The 19,356-nt window shown below is 50.7% G+C and overlaps 6 protein-coding genes across 6 annotated transcripts; 3 read left to right on the top strand and 3 right to left on the bottom strand.

The window, feature by feature from the left end:
- Positions 1-754: 754 nt before the first annotated feature.
- Positions 755-2,303, top strand: HO133_003897 (uncharacterized protein; the record flags this gene model as incomplete). Its single annotated transcript, XM_037294819.1, has 5 exons — positions 755-992; positions 1,049-1,068; positions 1,118-1,222; positions 1,283-1,674; positions 1,802-2,303. 5 exons carry the CDS (start codon positions 755-757, stop codon positions 2,301-2,303), a joined length of 1,257 nt encoding a protein of 418 aa, XP_037148866.1.
- Positions 2,304-4,718: 2,415 nt separating this feature from the next.
- HO133_003896 (uncharacterized protein) lies at positions 4,719-5,792 on the top strand (the record flags this gene model as incomplete). Its single annotated transcript, XM_037294818.1, has 2 exons — positions 4,719-4,751; positions 4,797-5,792. The coding sequence occupies 2 exons, from the start codon at positions 4,719-4,721 to the stop codon at positions 5,790-5,792; spliced, it is 1,029 nt and encodes a 342-aa protein (XP_037148865.1).
- Positions 5,793-7,533: 1,741 nt separating this feature from the next.
- Positions 7,534-8,880, bottom strand: HO133_003895 (uncharacterized protein; the record flags this gene model as incomplete). Its single annotated transcript, XM_037294817.1, has 1 exon — positions 7,534-8,880. One exon carries the CDS (start codon positions 8,878-8,880, stop codon positions 7,534-7,536), a length of 1,347 nt encoding a protein of 448 aa, XP_037148864.1.
- A 35-nt stretch (positions 8,881-8,915) lies between these two features.
- HO133_003894 (uncharacterized protein) lies at positions 8,916-9,831 on the bottom strand (the record flags this gene model as incomplete). Its single annotated transcript, XM_037294816.1, has 4 exons — positions 8,916-8,924; positions 8,990-9,122; positions 9,444-9,556; positions 9,634-9,831. The coding sequence occupies 4 exons, from the start codon at positions 9,829-9,831 to the stop codon at positions 8,916-8,918; spliced, it is 453 nt and encodes a 150-aa protein (XP_037148863.1).
- A 1,188-nt stretch (positions 9,832-11,019) lies between these two features.
- HO133_003893 (uncharacterized protein) lies at positions 11,020-11,832 on the bottom strand (the record flags this gene model as incomplete). Its single annotated transcript, XM_037294815.1, has 3 exons — positions 11,020-11,502; positions 11,553-11,723; positions 11,797-11,832. 3 exons carry the CDS (start codon positions 11,830-11,832, stop codon positions 11,020-11,022), a joined length of 690 nt encoding a protein of 229 aa, XP_037148862.1.
- Positions 11,833-13,590: 1,758 nt separating this feature from the next.
- Positions 13,591-14,465, top strand: HO133_003892 (uncharacterized protein; the record flags this gene model as incomplete). Its single annotated transcript, XM_037294814.1, has 3 exons — positions 13,591-13,785; positions 13,839-13,939; positions 14,003-14,465. The coding sequence occupies 3 exons, from the start codon at positions 13,591-13,593 to the stop codon at positions 14,463-14,465; spliced, it is 759 nt and encodes a 252-aa protein (XP_037148861.1).
- Positions 14,466-19,356: the final 4,891 nt, after the last annotated feature.

Genomic DNA, 19,356 nt, shown 5'->3' with positions numbered 1-19,356 from the left:
TGTTACGCCACAACGTTGCATTTCCCTTTCAACCAGAGTCCAGAGTGGGATAATTTTGCAGTCCATCGAGAAAGACGATTTGATGCCGAAAGCTTCCGCAGTCGGCATATCGAAAAATACTGCTGCACTGGCTGGACTGCGATGGACTGCGCCTCACCATTACTTTCAACAAACAAGTCAGGCATGTGGCTTCTTTTTGGCCCCCAGTTGTTGCGATGGGTGGCCCGACTTAGCTGCATCAAGTCCAGATGGCAGGATCTACAAAGCCACGAGCCCCATATGGAGGTCTTCGGCGGCGCGTACATGTTTCATGCACGAATCTCCGACTTGGCTTGTACACCTTCTGCAATCCTTCGTAATCCTGGGAGGAAAACGGCCAACCATTGTGCTACCTGAGCAGCCCATTGCGCCGCTCCCAACAATTATGGTTCCTGACCATTGAGTATGTTGAACTCAAGTGAGACGCTCTGCATACTCTTGTGCAGAATGTATGCGCCCGATCCAATAGCATCTTTGGCTGAAGGATGGAGACTAGCCCTTGCACATGGGTAATAACTTATGTTTGGGGGGGAAGGAGGAGAGTGTTGGCAAGGCTGCGGCTGTTGGCAGGATTATATGTTCCGGATTCCTTCATCAGGTTAAAAAACGAACAACTCATTCAACGTCGCATGTGCAAGGCTGTGGTTTGGTCATTGGATTCGATCCCATTCAAACTCCAGCATCGCTCTTGCGTTTGAACTTGAATCCCGTCAAGATGGCGAGTACGACCACGGGTATGACTCCAGAGCAGGCTCAGGCTGCGCTCCGCACACTGCTTGAAGGGCCAGCGATGAGCCCTCCGGCAGGAGTGATCCCTAATTTCCACAATCCACCCAACCTCGACGTCTTTGTCACCTTGACGATAGCTCTTTGCGTCGTTTTCGGTACTCTGGCTGTGCTTTTGCGCATGTACACTAAGGTGTTCATTCTTCGAGCGCTAGCATGGGAAGATTGTAGGTTTCCCTCCTCGTTGTGAGATTGCAGCCGTTACCTTACTGAAGCCGTTTAGATGTCATCGTCCTAGCATGGGTAAAGCGGCCCGCTTGGAACTGGATCGGTCTTCTGCTGACTTTATCAGCTGCTTCAGATTGGGGAGACTATCCCTTCCGGGATCGTGACTCGGCATGGCGGGGGAACCAATATGTGGAACGTCCAGCTACAAACCTTTTTCAGGATGCTTTACGTGAGTCTGATCACGAGAGGAAGCCATAATGGTGGAACCCGGCACTGAAAGCATGTTTAGTGGGTCAACATCTCAGCAGTCGTCTACGGCTTTGTGGTCTTCTTCATCAAACTTTCCATCCTGCTCCAATACCTTCGCATCTTCGCACCCACCAGAAGAGGCAACATGTTCATCTATGTTGGGGTTCACCTCTGCATCTGGACCAATTTGGTATTCTATCTCACCGAGACCGTGTTTGAAATCGCTATATGTACTCCACGCGAGAAGATTTGGAACCCGCTGATGACAACCGGGCATTGTTTCAGCGTCGACGCGACTTTCCAGGCCACTGGGGTCTTCAACGTCATCTCCGATTTTGCAATACTAATACTGCCCATGCCCTGCGTCTGGAGGCTACGCTTACCGCTGAAAAAGAAGATACTCATGACGACCATCTTCGCGACAGGTCTTTTGTGAGTAGTCCTTCATATCACAACCTGGCTCGGAAATGTGAATGTCGCCAGAGTCTCGCAACTTCGTCACGAACACCTGCGTTTCTGCGGTATTTCCATGAAGTTTGACTAACATTCATTGCCTCAGCGCATGCATAACCTCCATCTTACGGACGTACTATACCTGGAAGATCGTCCAGTCGCCTGACATAAGCTATAACATGGTCCCCATGGGCATGTGGACTTACGCCGAGCTCTCCACCGGGATCGTCATCAGCTGCCTCCCAGTCATACCAAAATTTTTCCAACATATCGGCCCCAAAGTATCCAGCGCCCTTACACTCAGGTCCAAATCCACAAAGGAGTCAGGTCACGAATCGGCATCCGCGACACCCTCGGACAAAGTCCGAGCCGAAAAGCTCAAGCTACCCAGTTTCAAACACACGTTTGCTTCGGTCGTTTCAAGCACGGAGAAGGATGATGACCATGAGATGTATAGCCAACAGTCTCTTCCCAAGGGGGAGTATGTTCAACTTCATGAGGAAACGGCTATACCGAGGCGCGATGCTACTAGGGAACTGATTCAGATGCCGACGGCGAAACTTGCCACGACGCGAGATGATTTGGAGAGAGGGTATGGGAGGTTCTAGTTCGCCTGGAGCAATACCTTGAATAGACGTCAATCTCTGAGGATTGCCGATCACGAATCTGTATTGAAGCTGGTGGGGCGTTCTGGTGAGGCGAAGTCAGGATTAACGGGATGCTTGTGGAGCATAATGGAACTTTCAGAGTCAAATGTGAGTGGCCCACGCAGACTTGAGAGAGGGCTGCGGCGTATGGCTTTTCGCAAACGAAGTCCGAGCATATCTTGAGCTGAAATACTTTTCCCGATGGGTCTCTGCTTTAAAGGTACGCGCCGCAGGGCTACGTAGTCTTGCGTATTGATAGGCTCACATGTAAAGACTAACCCATCATGCTGCACAGCTCATTCAAGGCAGAGGATACGTGGCACAATCCGCATGATCGATCACACCTAACCAGACTTTTCGGCCTCATCTGAAGCAACCCCAACATCCCAGGGAGCCAGCAGGTGTAAACGTGGCGCAGGACCAAGCAAGCATGCATGCATCGCTAACTCAACTCTGATGGCTTGAACATTCCGTGACGTGACAGACCATCCGTTCCCGGCCGCTCAGCACCCTATGCATAGAAAAACGCCGAAAGATCTGCATCTTTCTTTTTCCTGGAATTCTATAGCTCCAGCCAACTTGGCACTCATCTCCAGCGTACACTTATCCGAAACTTTCCCCAATGCTGTTGCATCTACAGGCTCGTTGAGAGCATTATTACCATCATCAAACAATGACCTGAAAAGTCATCTGAATGAGGCACGAATCATCATCGCACCTAGATAGCATCCGAATACGACGCTTTCGCGCCGTCCTTTCGTGCACCTGCGACCGCGTTGGGATCTGGGGGCTGCGCTAACGTGCTGACTGCATGTGGCCCGCATGATCCTTCCTTCCTTCCCCTCAAAGCTCGAACGGTGCTGGAGCTGGCGTTGATGGGGCAAGAGTTGTGTGTTTGTGTGTGGAGCGTGACTTCCATGGAGCTCTTTTCCTTCTTCTCGAAAATGGTCGATGAGGGGTGAAGAATGGGTCGAGATGGTTGCTGATGTTGTTGCGTCGTGTGGAGGAAGTCGAGAGTCGATTCTAGGTTCCGGTCGAAAGTGCGTCGATGACTACTCTGTGTCTGTTTTTCGAATCTGATATGGAAAGCTGATTTTAATGTAGTGTCTGCGAAGTGCAGCCTTGGGCGGCTGATATAGAGAGTGTGCAGAGAAGATGGTGTGGAGCAGATTTAGGAACAGGAACGATTTGCGAAAGTACAACATTAGCCGAAAGGTCTTGGCAATCTCGGTAGCTGCTGCCCTCGATACAAGAGTCAATGTTGCCCACGGCTTGGCAGGGGCTTCTACCTGCGGAGCTCCCACTTGCCCAGTCATTCATTCATCAACAACGAATTTTCTCGCTCCCTTGAATCTGTAGCGCAGTCGATGGAGTATTCAACGCACTCGTATCAACATTGGGCTTTGTCAGTCCTGGAAAATTCATAGAACACCTCACACTTCAGCACATGATGCGAAGGGGGGAGTGGGAAACTTGGTGGCGAACACGAGAAGTGCTGGCAAAAGATTGATGAGATCAATACATGTGTTGGAATGCCTTCGGCCGTCACATTGCAATGGCAGCCTTTCGACTCATGCCATGATTTGCGACCTGGCTCCTCTAAGCGGGGCTTTTCCCCGCATCCAGTGAGTATCTGACACTTGTACCAACGACCTTGAGCTCAGCCGAAGCTAACAATTCTCGTTTGGCAATCATGCTTGACACCCAAGTTAACAAACACAACTTTGCATGGGCGAGAATAGATCCGCATTCTTGGATCGCGCACGTCCACCGGATCTCGCCAAGCCGAACTGATTGTAGTTTGCGCAAACATCTGGTGAGTTTTACGGCTCGTGTATAAGTACTCTTGAAGTCCTGAGGTTTGACCGCGGACGCTTTCAACGATGGCGACTTTCAAAGGCTCTGTGATGGTACCTGCTACAATGTGGTCGTTGAGGATGACCCTACCGCTCACTTCTCCAATCAGATGCAGGACTTTCACTATCGTGCTCATCGATTACATTTCATTTCCCAGTCACATGCGAAATCCTCTTGCCCGTAATGCACGTTACCGTGCCTCGGTCTGTATGATAGGTCGGGATTTCCTTTGCGCCTGAGTCTAGCGGCGATTCTCCGTCCTGAGTAGGGTCTCCTGGCGCTCTGGTATTCCAATCACCGAATACGGAGATAGAGTAGCATTTGCTTCCCTTTGAATCCTCTTGGACCAGTCTAAATATATTTACCTCGAGCGGAGAAGGGTCTGATTAAGGGAGAGCAGCTCACGAGACTAGCACCAGCTCTGAGAGCTCCCTTCACCGTGTTTCTTATAAACACTGCAGCCGTGATCTCGAGGGGACTCTACGATTTAATATATACACTTCCATCGCTAGCGTTTCTATGTACAAGCATTCTGGCAACCTCTGCCTCTTGGTTCGTGTGACCTTTCCCACTGGTCATTGTTGCTGACGACGCCAGAAATCGATCATGTCCACAACAACCAAGGACGCCATGGTGCTCCGTCCAGACTCTTCAAGTGACTTCGCTTCCTTTCCCCGGGAGATACGAGATACTGTCTTCTCATACGTCGCTTCTGCTGCGAGGGTTGACATCGACTATCACGACAATTATTATCTACTTCCGTACGAGGGAGCCGACGACTTCGCCGAATGTATCGAACTGCTTCACGAATGGGCGCCTAGATCTTACATCGCAAAAGGAGCATGCGAAGAAATTTGGTCCAGCGGAACCTTCAATCATGGCTGGTATTTCGAATCCGAAATCGTGATTGACCCACGCGCTACACTCTTCGTGAGGACAATCCAAGGCAAAACCGTGCTCAAGAAGTCTGTAGGAACACCGATCGATTTGAGAAAGTGTGTACGGGAGATTAGACTCTACACAAACCCCAACCCTTACGATCTCGCCAACCCTTCAGAAATTGACAATGCGAGTTTGTTGAAGCTCAAGCAAGAACTCTCCCAGCTCGGTCAATTTCCCCACCTGCGTCGAGTGCAGCTAGGATTATGGATCCCTCAAACATGCGACGCCTACTTTGAAGGCATGACCATTGTCGAGAGCATCTCGGATGCTTGTAAAGAGCTTAGAAAACGAATCGGCGCTGGATTGAACATCATTCTTCTCAGAGCTTGGCCATACGATATCGGGAAGTTTGAATATATGGATGATTACGACATTAGTTGGATGTGGGATACGCCAACTCAGGGGCACAGAGAGCGTGTTCGGGAGGGTCTCGCTACAGCAGATGAAAGGATTGGGGTACTCATCGCTGATGGAGTCGAACAAAAAGGAGAGCGCACTTTACTGGAGGAATTACGCGACGCTGGCTCCCTTTTACCGCAACTGAACGAAGAGATTGTGAAGATGGAGGTCTGGAAACGTTGGACAGGCATTGACGAGTCTGAGTGGCTGCGGATTAAGGAAAGGTGGGGGAGGAATGGTGATGACATGTGAGACGTGAAACAGACTGTGTGGTTGTAGGTAAGATACGTGTCGGTTGAAGGATGCGTGTTGGGTTTGATGCAGTTGAGTTCAATAGTTGCTGTGTGGTTACTTCTCGTCCTTGGATCCAACATCCCAAGACCGCGGGAGCGTTTGCAAGCTTGAGTATGTGCGTTTGTCCATGAGTCTTTTCCAACAACCGACTCGAACATCCTCTACGAGTTCCAAAGCATTTGAACACTTGCTGGGTGCAGTGAAAGTCAATGATACTAGTTTTTACTAACCCAAACAGCCATGTCATCATCTCCTTTCCGCTGTTCATTTTCCGTCACTCCTCTTCTGGCCCCCTAGGCAATACAAGCAACAACCATCAGTCCGTCCCCACTCCCTCCCTCCATTCACCCCTCGATTTTCTTTGTCCACACAGCAACTCTACGTCTCCGCCTCCTAGGTAATACAGTTCCTCCCCCCACGCCGGACTGGCCCGCGAGGCGCCATCGATTCCACCACACCAACTGCTATCCAACCACTGCATGGACGGACCCCTAAATCTTGATACCAGGCACTTTCATGTCCGCAACGTTTGGCTGTCCATGTCTTATCTCGCACGATGGAGGGGGGTGTCTGCGGGACCTCTTCGAGCGCGGTCGTATACACCTTCTGTGGATGTGGGCATGAGGTGTGTCGAGGAGATCTGCGATGGTGAGATGACGCGTGCGGAGGTCGGCGGGATCGAAGCCAAAGCTATACGGCATATTGCGCCCCTGGGCGTGCGTTGGGAGGAATGGTTGCATGGGATTACGTGTGGTTTATTGGCTTTGCGGCTGAATGTGCAGAGAGCGCCTGGTGATACGGAGTGGGCTAAAACGTGCGGACATTAGGATGAATCACTAGGAGGGGGAAGCCTGTGGGTTATTGATATTGCGCCTACGGGGTTGATGTGTGATGTTGGGACTGCAGAGGTGGGTCATGCGGTAGGGTTGCACGGTTGAGCATCGGCTGAAGTCGTGGCTAGGATGAAAAGGGTCGGCGGATGGGGTTTGGTGGCGTGCATCTATCCCGAGCACATATCGTAGTTCTTTCTTCCGCGATACGGCTAAGAGTCAGGATGCAGACTGAGTGCGTTTCAGTCTCCGTTGATGCATCGCTGTATCATCTTCTGAAGACGGAGACGGTGTCGCTCTCTAGGTTAAATTCTTTGGCCATGTTTGCTGACTTATCAACGCAAGAGGTATCAACGAAATAAGGTCAGGGTCACAAGTATCGCCCGAGTCTAGAGATCCAACTTACTTTACGAGAATGTCAGAGTTACCTGCAAAGGGTTAAAGTAATGCTGGTGAATACTAGATTCGCAGCCTTTTCTGCTTCTTGGATGACTTAGGTTTGAAGGCATAGGTACGGAAGATGGAGGGCTAGATTATGAGGTTGTGAAGTAGTGCTTCTGGGATGGAGAGTGTGTACGGCAGTGTGGGACTTGGGATGTAGAAATGATAGGGGACGGATGTGTGCGCTTGATCCGTTCTATGAAGCAGTTGAAGGGCTTGTTGCAACCACGAACAGAAGGAGCATAATTGGGATGCGGAGATGTATCTGCGGTAGAACCGAATTCGTGGTCTACACATTTATCGATGTATTGCCTGTTAAGGTGGCAAGCAGTTTGAGATACCATACGGATGCTGTAGAAATCGAGGGTTCATACGATGGTGACTAGTGGCTACAGAGCATCACATACGCATCAAGCTTGGACAGTGGTCTATTCTAAAGCTTGACCTTTCGTTCCCGTTTCAGCTGGTCTTTCTCCCGCGGCTACCTCCTCGATCGCTTCCTTGATAATCTGGCATCCCTTCGCCATATCCTCCTTCGTGATGTTGAGCGGTGGTATAAATCTGAGGGTGTCGTAGATCGAGGTCGTGAGCACCAGCATGTCCTTCTCCATACATTTCGCCTGTATCTTCGATGCGTATCCATGGCCCGGCGTACATTCCAGCGCCAACATCAATCCCAAGCCCCTCACGTCGAAGATCATCTTGCTGGTTTTGGAATCAGACTTTGCTGCGTCGAGCATGCCCTTTAGCTCCGCCCCTCGAGCAGCAACATTTTCCAAAATCTTCTCGTCTTGAAAGGCTTTAGCAACGGCGACTCCGGCTGCACATGAGACTGCATTTCCGGCGTAAGTGCCTCCCATCGATCCCGGTTTCTGCATATCCATCAATTCCTTTCTCGAAACGATCGCAGAGAGTGGGAAGCCGTTTGCAATCCCTTTCGCCATGACTAAAATGTCTGGCCTGACGCCCCAATGCTCGATCGCGAACATTTTCCCCGTTCTACCGAAGCCGCACTGCACCTCGTCTGCAATCAAGAGGATGTTGTTTTTGTCGCAAATTTCCCGAACCTTGGCAAGGTATTCTGCAGGAGGTGGAACGTAGCCGCCTTCGCCCAGGACTGGCTCAATGACGATAGCAGCAGTGTCAGATGACGCAGTCTCACGTTTAAGGAGCAGCTCGAGCTGGAGTACGGGATCCATGCAACAATTCTCAAAGCCGTACTTCCCATCCGAATGGGTGGCGACTGAACATTGCGCGCAGTAGGGGAAGGGAACGGAGAACACGCCAGGCATCAATGGAGCGTAATTTTCGCCGTAGACAGTCTTGGAGCGCGTCATTGCCATGGTTCCGAAAGTCCGTCCGTGATACGAACCCTGCATGACGATGATGTTCTGTTTCTTGGTTGCGTGCCGAGCCAACTTGACCGCCGCTTCGACAGCCTCCGCTCCCGAGTTCCAGAAGAAGAAGGTGTCTAGCGACTCGTGAGGCATTAGAGGTAGAAGCGATTTTATCAGTTCGAGGTAGGGCTTCTGAAAGGCTATGTTGATCTGTCCGTGGACGAGCTTGCCGACTTGTGATTGAGCTGCCTTTGTCACGGCTGGATGGCAATGGCCTAGGTTGGCGACTCCGATACCACAGGTGAAATCGAGCATCCTGCGGCCTCCGACCATGGTGACATAGCTGCCAGAGCCGCTCTCAATGACCTCGCTCGCGAGTCTCCCGATGCCTCTGGCTACATGCCTGGTGCCGAATTGAGCTAGCGCGGAGGCAGTCATGATGGAGAGACTTAGCACAGGAAAAGAGAGGTCGATTAGTGAGCCTTCGCGCGTCAAGGTCAGTGGACGAGTGACGTAAGAATCAATCTAGCCGTCTGTGTATAGCTACCTTATGGCAGTGTTGATCAAGTGCATTGGCTTTGGGAACTCTTTGACTTGTATCTAACTTCTGAGGCTCATTGTGTTGAAGTCGGCGAACGGACAATACAGTGTTTGTGTTTATGGAAGCTGGCTTGTAGTTCCTTGGAAATTTATACGAGCTTGTTAGCGGTGCGGGGCTCATCCGCCGTGATACCGCTAAGGTAAGATTACCATGGATCGCTAGCGTTATGGCTAGTAACAGAACCCCGCAAGATGCCAAGCCCAGTACGTACTCGTAATAGGGGCTGAAATGGTTTCATACTTCTGCTCCACCTTCTATTTCCACTTGACTGAATACACATTTATTGAAATCTTCAAAACCAAATTTACTTCAGTACAGGCTAGAGTACCCAGTATCAATTCTACAGTATCCGTCTCCATTTCTTTCCTCCTTCCATCTCTGACCTTGTTCTTCCTCTTACTCTTCAGCTTCGTACCCTTCGACGCTGACCATCGTACGGGCCATGTTCGGCTTGATCTCAGCAATGACGAAAGCATCGGCTAAGGCCGAGTACTTTCCACCAGTCTCAATTTGCTAAAGTAAGAAGTCACGTCAGCTTCCCATGCCATGGTCTCATACCACAAGATTCACAAATGATAGACTAGACTCACCACTCTCACCACTTGCTCTGCCGGCTTCCCAACACCAAAAAGCTGAATTAGATATGGCACTTTTTCGTGTGTCGTGCCGTAGAGGATGATTGCTGGGACTTCGATGGTGCTGTTCTCATAAATTGCAGGGTATGCAAGGCCAGCTTGAACGGTTGCGTTGATGGCGCCTGTTATCCTGCCGCCCGTGATGGGTTCCATTATCATGCATTTCAGTACCGTCGATCAAAGTCAAGAAACATTGCACGTACGAACACGCACTCCGCCTCGGACCGGAAGTGGCGATGGTGATATGGGTTTTGCTAGATCAATACTGGCGGCGAAGAGATGAACTAAGGGAGGAAGAGCAGCCGATGATGGAGCGCTGGCTGAAGACGTTGTTGTGAAGCAAGCGAGAAGTGGGATGAGCTTCATGATGAACATTGTGAGTCGGTCGCTTCGAGACAGGTCCTGAATGACAGCTGCTGTATGGTTGATGCTAATTGAGACGGGAGATGGGAGATGCTGTGTTGTAAACGTGTATCCTCTGGCAGGAGGCGATGATACTTATAGTTTTCTCTCGTCAGTGCCGCTCATGCGCTAGGACAAACCACTCCAACCGTCTTGTTGAGGGTCCGAATCCCCACCAAAGTCTTCCTGACCAGCAGGAAAACGCCATTGCAGTCTCCACTCAACATGGGTCCAACGGTTATGCGCGCACAGAACTCTCTTGACCCGTAAGCAATCTCGCGTGTTGGCAACCAGAAAGGGCTTAGCGCTTAGATCGTAATGCAACCAAGACCGAGGCGGAAAAGTAGCTTCATGCATCTGCTTCAAAAAGGGAGAAGGGTTTCAAAGCCAGTCATGCCTATGAGTCTGGCTCGGGTTACAAGGTTGTTAGACTTACAGAAGTAATCGGAGCGGAAGACTAAGCCGCATCTTTGTCAAGTTCGTTGACACGCTGGCGATATGTGAGATACACGGCCGAAGGTCCGAGACACATGTACCATGAAAGAGGCAGGGTGCAGTTGAGTAAGACACGTGTAGGAGTTGGATGACCAGTAGTAAAAACAGTTTCTTTAATATATTCCTAATTGTGATGACTGCGGGCTGCCCAGATAATATACGCTTTTCTCTGCTGCTATCTATCTATACATTCCTGTCATCGCTTATCCTAGCCCGCACCTCATTGATGTACATATCAACATCTCAGCCCTGCTTCGAACCGAAAGGAGCTGTTTAATCCTCAAGTTGCAGGAGAGTTCTTCGCTCCGCGCTGGTTTCTAGTGTGACATACATCTTCCTGCTCGGTGGGAACAGGTCGAAAAAGTTAAGTCTGCGCCGAGTATCGTCGCCCCTGGTGTCTTGCAAAGTAGTGGATGGCTATTTTGATCCTAGAAGAATGAGCCATCACGCGACCTCGTGTATAGAAAGAGCGGCTTTCTCTTCTTCTCTCTCAATCCCACGATCGATATTCACGTCGCCCCCATCGTCCCCTGGTGCCTCCACGTTACCCAGCGCTTTGGCTACGACGTACCGGGAGTCATTCCTTGGCTGGTTGCCGGTATCCTTCAACCCCTTCTCGGTCTTGGCCTGCATCTTGCGTACGAGCATTGCTTCCACTAAATTCTCCCCTGAATCTGCCCTTTGCCCTTCCGGGTCTGCCGTATCTGCCAGCTCTTGCGCCTTTGCTTCTTCCTTGTTGGCAAGCGTCATGGCCCGGCTCTGGTTCTGAATATCCTCAAATACACTGGCTTCCGTGAGTTCGTACACCATCCGAGTGAATCTCTGTGACTTCCTGGGTTTCGACGGCGCCTTCTTGACAACGGTGGCTTGTTCCTCTAGCTGATTTTGTACAACTGGTCTCTGCCGCATGTTGCCGACTTTGGGGAGCTGTGGGAATGAATGTTCGCGTACTGGTGCTATGAAGTTGTCTTGCACACCCGCGATTGTGCGTAGCCGGCATCGTGGGCATGCTCAACCGCCAGCTGGCCCTTGTGTGATACCAACGCGTTCCCAGTGATACCATTGAACAGGACAACCCTTGTTGTCGCAGGCTGTTCGTTCTCCACTTCCTTTCCCGCCGCAGGTACATAAAACGCGAGAGCCCATCCCTGTCTCGTGACTTAGTCCGAGTAAGAGCGGCCCCTATAAGCCTTTGCGACGCTGAGTTATCGGTGCTTGTACTAGTCTTGGTGTAAGAGTGTCGGTGTGGGAGGACATTGTTGGAGTCGAAGATTTTGGGATTGGATTGTTTAGGATCGAGTTGGGTGAGATGATGAGACGTGAGGGGGACTGTTGAAGTTTGAAAATGAGAGGAGGAGTAGGTATGTGGTTGGAGGAAGATGGGTTGGATTGACTGGTGGGTGAATTCTTGGATGCTCCTCCAAATGACGCCCTCCTCTTTCCTTGCCCCTCAACTCAACCCATCTCGTCGTTCGAAGAGGTTGAGGTGGTGATGAGTGATGGCGGATGTGTTCTGCTCGAGGAGCGGATAATCTTCCATCCTCTGAAAGTCTCGAGCATAGACCCGATCCGTAGATGCAAACAGCGACGTGCTGACGCTCAATGTGTTGAGCGGAGAGTAGGCTATCAAAAGTCCTATGTCTGTTCCCTAGTCACGATATCTTATGTCACAACGTTGACACTTATAAATAGGCGTGGTAGGCAGATCAAGATAGAAGTAAACACTCTCCATGTTAGTAAACTTTTCTCAATATTGCGAAGCGAGGATAGGAATACAGTTTCAGAGAGAAATTTTGTACCACTGAGTAGGAAGAAAGTGGGAGAAGAAAGAGGAAGAAGGTAAAAGGTTGCACAATCATCAATCATTGACAGCTATAGATCAAGAAGATAAAGCGGCAATGAAACCGAGATTTGTGCATAATGTGAGGGACAGGGTCTTTGGAACTACGGTTTGCGTTGTCCACTTTCGCGGACTCAGACTTCAACACAGACAGGATTCTCCAAGCCGCACACATGAAAGAGACCATGGTTCTTTGAGTCTACTAATATCTGTGTAACCCTACCTTACTTAAGGTAGTTCCAATACTCCGCCCTGCACTTATTTCTTGGCGCTCTTGACCGCCCCGGCAGAACGTCGGCCAATCGTGCCACACGTTTGCCTTCCTTCGGTAACAGTGGTCCTGTTGGATCTAGAGTTTCATCTTCAGCCCATCTGCAGCTGGCTGTGAGGCACATAGAATCCGTATCACAGTTCACATGCACCTTCGTGGTTTTGCTCTCGTGTAATTGTTACCGCAGCCATGTAGGGAGCTCCACCCGTCCACATTTTCCTGCCTCGCCCAGTCCCTGCAGCACTGTCAAGAATGATCCGGAATTTATGAGGCTGACAAAGTAGAGAAACCAGCCATACTCTCTAAGATGTAACTTGAAGAACAATACTTCCCGAACGGTCATCTCGGGAAAGTTATGAGCAAGTCAATGATCTTTCGCTCTGGCATTGCCAACCTCCGACTGGAAACAAATGATCGTTTGCCTTGTCCATACTCTTTGCTTCCATACGCGTAGCGCAATCCTGCATTTTTCCTGCGTCTGCATCGTGATAGGGTTAGCCCATGGGTCTAGCACGTGGCACAACACTCCCCTGTTTCGACCGCAGTTCTTGGCAACAAGGGTTCTTATGAAAGTCGAATCTCTACAAGTGTTTGACCTCGGGAAGATATCTGAAATATATGGGAAGTTTATCTTCTGCTGTCACGACGTTCGGACCAACGCTCGGTCCTTGCGAAAATCATCTGTACTCGAAGGGATCTGATAATGTCATTTGCCTGTACCTTGTTAGCCCTTTGGTTCTACCAAACATGTTTCGTAGGCTTGTTGGTCGATTGTGCAGTCCTAGAAGAAAGACAACCTCTTCCGATATCTCTGACCTCTTTTCCCAATTCATCATACCAAGCCAGTACATGAACTCCCGTCGCTTTTCAACAACCCAAGGGTCTTTGCTGATTTACTTTAGACATGACCGCGGGCATTACTATGGTTACCAAAGTCGTCGCAGTTACATCTTTCGTAGATTCAATGGGGTTGTCTTCATCATCAGCTCTGTCAGATCAGTCGCACGGAGTTGATGTCATCACCAAAGTGGTCAGAGTCGGACCTACTACGGTTAATACCGCAAACTGCCAACCATTGCTCTGCAGTCTCAATGTGGCGGTCAGTGATAAACTCTCATCCCGGACCCGCGCATTTTCTAAATTTAGTTTTAGTCGGTCTCGGTCTTTTATTGGCCCCAGCAGTCCGCAAACACAGCGTGTCTCTCCACAATATCCAGTCCACCGTCAGCGCTGCCCCCAGCGGGATTAAACCCGTAAGTCAGTTTCTTGGCCTGTTGCAAAACGTGCCCAAGGAACACACTGACCGCCCTTGAAAGGCAATCTTCAAGTATATACGCCATCTTCTATTCATTAAGCCTTAGCAATGGCTGCGGTAGCCTTAGCACGACCTACGATTCAATCACGATGTCCTTCACCCCCGGCGCCCTATCGACCGTGAACCCTTTCGGAGACTCTGCTGAGGTTTTCAATTTTGCTGATCTGCCCTGTCCACCACCAGGTCTATATGTGGAGCCCGGACAATTGTACCAGCCTCAATTTGCACCACCGCGAGCGTTTTTCAGTAGCCTACGGGCCGCGGACCCGGCTGCCTTACAGGGCTGTTCCGATGGGGTGTGGGCGGACGGCTGGACTGATCCTCCAATAGCTTTCATCACCGCTGGCGCCCTTACAGGGCCTGGGTTGGCGGGCGGAGGTCGTCCTCCCCGTCGGATAAGGGATATACCAGCGAATGCACATGTAACAGCGAGGACTCCGACTAAGACTGCCGACTCCCCATAGACAGTTTTCTTTGAGCATCTGGACGTCTCGATCTTCCTTTTCAGACTAGCATTGCAATATGAGGAGTTTTCAAACCATGGTCGTGCGATTAGGATGAGGTTTGTACCTCGAGAGAAAGGCAGAGGGAGAGATGTGATGATGTGTTTCTGTCTGTGGTTGCAGGATGTTTCAGGGCTTTGAGGATCTCAATCTTAATCTTGTTCCTGTCGTATTTGAAGTATCAGAGAGCGAGGAAAGTATTAGAGGTGTTAAACCAACAGCGTGACAACAAGCAACATCAGTTTATGACTTTCTGTCAACGGCTCCGGTGGCTTGGTGTAGAGCTCGGCTGAGGCGTGGATCATCGTGCAAGACATACCGAAATTGCTGCCCCCGTATTCATTTTCTTTTCAACACCCATCCAGCTAGCTTCCTGCTTTTAGTGCAGGATAAGAAAGGCTATAGAGGCTAGCCATCTAGACAATCCCAATGGTAATGAATGTGGTAATAATGCGATGCCGCCTCCATCGACTTCGTGAGCTGCGACTTACACGGGCTCAGCAATTATCGTCAAAAATAGGAAATCTCGGCGTACTTCAGCGCTTGATATACCCGGGCCATTGGGGCCAGTCTGTAACCCTAGTTCGGGGAGCCTTCACTGCGTACGAGTAGAGCCTTAGGAGCTACGCCACAGCATCGCTTATACAGATGCGAAACGGAAGCTAGTTGCGCTTGTAGCTGCCGTCGTTGTTTCACCGGAACAGCTGTTTCAAATTGCCTTATGCGACGTCAATTTAGAGAATCTCTGGCTAGATAGGTAAGGTATTTCTATAAAAGTTATGCGTCGACGAAATATCCCCCCTTATAACTACCACCAAATCCTCATTGAACGCTAATGGCCCAGTACGCTGCAATTCATTTCCATTCCGGCCATGATGTCGACATCCCCGTACCCGGTGTGTGGTCCGACACTTGCCGGTCTTCGCCAAACGACAGCTCAGCGCAAAACATGTTTCTCTCTTGTTCTTCGCTTCATACTGCCACCTTGACAGACTAGCGGTAGAAGCGCAAGGGGCTCACTGTCTCCTGGGCTCATAATATAAGAGTGCTCTGTGCGCTATTGTCGTCTTCTCCTTCGTACCTTCTCCTTTCTGTCACAATACATTGCATTTGTGGCCACCGTCTCGCACCCAGCTCACCTCATTCGCTCACCATCATGCGGACCCTTACTGTTATCCTCTTCACACTCGCTACCCTCCTTCTCCCTATAGCGGCGGTGCCAGCAGGTGTTCTAGCCAGCCGTCAGGAGGGTCTGAACAGCCCTAACGTACGTATCCTCTACCAATCTCTCTTCTCCGCTAACCCCCCGACAGTTACCCGTCTGTGCCGGCACCAGCTCCCCAGCCGGCACAGGTGTTTCCATGCAGACATACTGCATCGACACAATTGGCGCCAGGTGCGCTCTCGTAGTCGTCTTCCCTAGTTCCACCGGTAGCGGAAATCCGGGCAATTGCGGCAATGCATGCTCATGCTCCCAGTCCGTACGTGTTTTCGGACCTTTAAGTCTCCTCCTTTGAAACAACCTATAGTGTTTGAGTCATGTATCGAGAACGGTCGCTCTGTAGACACGTTTCAAGACTTTTGGCACCCTTTCCGAGAGGCGATGCTGACCTCGAAAAGAAATGCCCGGCCACGTCTGTCTGGTGTCCCTCATGTGCAGGGACTCCCAGTTGGGGCTGTACCGCTGGGGTGAATGATGGATGCAGTTGTACATCCTCCCAGACCGATACCGACCCCTAGGATATAGACAACGTGGACGGTGAGGACTCCACGTCTGATACGGAATCAGAACCCTGTCCCGGCGTCCCCGCTTGCAGCAGTGTTGAATACGAGGGAAGTGGCTTTGGGCGCTGTACCCTCGGACTCTATAATGATTGCCCTTGTGTCGCGTCACAACCTAGACCCGTTCCCGAAAAAGCAGCGAGACCGATTCAACGGGCGTCGCTGTGATGTTGAACAAGGTAGCTTCAGTGTTCAAGCTGGTGAATATCAATGGACTTATACTTTGTACCGCATATTGCAATAAAAGCTCGTATAGCGCGTTAGTGAATACCCTTGTTTATACAACACACGCGATGCTACTCAAACAAGGGTCTCATTCATTCCTCGAGTAGATGGAATTGATACAAACTAACATCTAGCTCTTTTGTAGATCGAGGCTCAGATGCAGTCCTTGGTAATTGCTCACCACATTAGTTCTCATGAGCGTCAGCGGCCATCTTGACTGACTTTTTGGCACCCAAGACCTCGCTCGCATAAGCTTGATCGAAGCGCCTCCTTTCCGCATCCTTAATTCTCGCATAGAATTCGGCAAGCCACACTTGCAAAGCTTCCAGCATCTGGTTGGCGTGCACGTCCATAAGCTCCTTGTAAATTTTGGCAAGCCGCTTACTTAATGTGTCGACATGAGTCTTCAAGCGTTGCAGAGTAACCCAGTCGTCAGTATTGATGGATGCTACCAAGACTGAATGAGTCTCTCCGAACAGAAGTTGGAGGGCACAACGGCTTTGCAGGACATAAGTGCTTGAGCGACTAATGTTTGATAAGCAGCATGTACGTCTACGAGGTCAGGGTGGCCAGAGATAATAGCGACAATGTTGACTCTTGGATGCCTGGGAGCTATTCGCAGGGTCTATCGCTTGTAGCCATGAAAGGAGGGTGGCGAGGTGGAAAAGTATGCGAGGGTTCAATGTGACGCAGATACGTAGGGCGAAAGGAACTGTAGCGGAGGAAGATGTAACGGAGATGAGCTAAGATGGGACGGGTATGCTTCGATGAATTGCGTTCAATTAGCCCGAGCTCTATACACAGGCAAGCGCAACGACCGAAGGCGAGGAGCATGCCAGAAGCCTCCCGGCTCTGGATTCCCCAGATCTACATCGTTCTCTCTGCTTCTCTTCACTTAATCTGGTAGCAAGATGTTTTAGCCAGGGTTGATCAAACCCTGGAGGTTGAGATGTACTCATCACGTTGGAGAGGGAAAGTCTTGGAGCAGCCTCTGTCTTTGTCCTTGCTGATGGTTGACTGTATTTGGATGCTCTTGAACCATCTCCGACATATCGGCGTTTGTGAAACTCCGTCCGCCGGGTCTAAGCCTAATCACGCGTAGCATACCCGAATAGTGTCATCGAAGCTCCCGCGTAGCTCCCGCGTAGCGTGATTTTGAAAGACTTAAAAACACACACATCCAAAATGTTTTCAACCTTCTTGAAGACAGACACAGATCGCCAGGATGGTGACACACCTGGTTGGGAATCCAGTCTGGTATATAAATCATATACATACCAGACAGAATCTCGTCGTTTCTTCTACTTCTTTCTTCTTCTCGCTTCTGAACCATACCTACCTGCTTGCCAACAGCTGAGAGCGCGTCTCAGATGCCGAGTCATGAGGAGGGTGGTGTTGAGTCCTTGATTGGGCTCTTATATATGGCTTGAATGGCCAGACCTATATAGCTTCCACCTATCGTTGGTTATTGTTTTATCTTTCTTATAACGCACACTCGGACGACCATGGTGAAGCACTCACATTCTCGAAGCCTTGCCTGCGCAGAACTGATTTATTCCAGAGGCACCTTCTGGCTTCAGCTACCCGAGCCCCTGACTACGCCTTGTCGAACACCGGAAACAGCGGATAGGCCACTCCTTTATATACCGCAGCGGCATTGACTGGAGTTCTGGCTCCGGCTACCCCAGCCTCTCATTGGCTTGACTGTCCCTGCCTCGATCGAGTTGCTCGCCCCTCCTCCGCGCTGAACATTCTCATGCCTTATGCCAGGTCCGTCTTAGATGTTTGGTAGCTGCTGTGCTGAAGGCTTGCCAATGTGGGAAAGATGGGGTCGTTGCGATTTGAGACTTCGTGGAAGAAGGGGTCGAAGAGGGGACCAAATGTTGGGCTATCGATCAAGACGTTGCCGGTGAGGCTCCAAACCCTCAGAGAAGCTCTGGATGTAAGCATCCTCGCCTGGCGGCCATGAAGCCAACTCGCTCTGGACCTGACAAAGGAAGCCAAGAGGCCATAGCCAGCTGGCTGTAGCGGGGGTTGAGGGCATTGCAGAGTACAGCAGACTGACGGCCAGCATAGCAACATTCCGGACCAGACCCTGGCCGCTCCCAAATCCGCTCAACACGTTTCCAAGCTCTTGACATCATCTTGGCGCCGTTCGAGGTTCGTCTGCAGTGGTGAGAGGAGGTGGGAGGGGATGACCCGGCGGAGGTGGAGGAAGTCGTTAATGGAGCTACAGAACGAGCGTGTTAGCCATCTCGTGCCACCAGACCATGAGCTAAAGCAGTTCGACTGGCCTAGCAAACCTACCACTGGCGCTTCTGCTGCCGTGATCGTCGGAGCCAAAGGTTGGCCACACCTGTTCTTGCTGTTTCCACCTCGAACTCTGGCGTGTCCTGTGAGCCTACCGTCTCTGGACCCGTATCCCTTGGACAGCCAAGACCGTCTGTTGGCTCCTGGAGCAGAGTACGTCCACGGTAGACCTCGCGCCAACATGGTCAACCTTCGAAGTAGGGAACGGGACTTCGGGTCAAGATTTACCGGTGCCGAAGTACGCTAGGGCGCCAAGACTTCACAGGATGGCCTTGTGTTGCTGTTGTCTTTGAATCGACACCTTGGCCATCATCACTGTCACCTGTTGCAACACCTTTGCACTCTTGCTCGGCCTTCTCAACTGCACGTCTCTTTGCTCCACCGCTTCCTCTGCAGACGAACCAGTCATCGTGCAGCTTTCTTTGCATCCATTCACACTCGGCTCCCTCTTCAACCCCGCCGCTTGCAAAGTGCCCTACAGCTCTGTGACGCGACCTGAACCTCCCTCGGCCGATTTCAACTCCTTTGCGCGCGC

The sequence above is a fragment of the Letharia lupina genome (assembly GCF_014066315.1).
Source record: "Letharia lupina isolate WasteWater1 chromosome Unknown contig_19, whole genome shotgun sequence".
Lineage (NCBI taxonomy): Eukaryota > Fungi > Ascomycota > Lecanoromycetes > Lecanorales > Parmeliaceae > Letharia > Letharia lupina.
The sequence above is the reverse complement of the archived record's forward strand: the minus strand, read 5'-3'. Positions and strand labels throughout refer to the sequence as shown.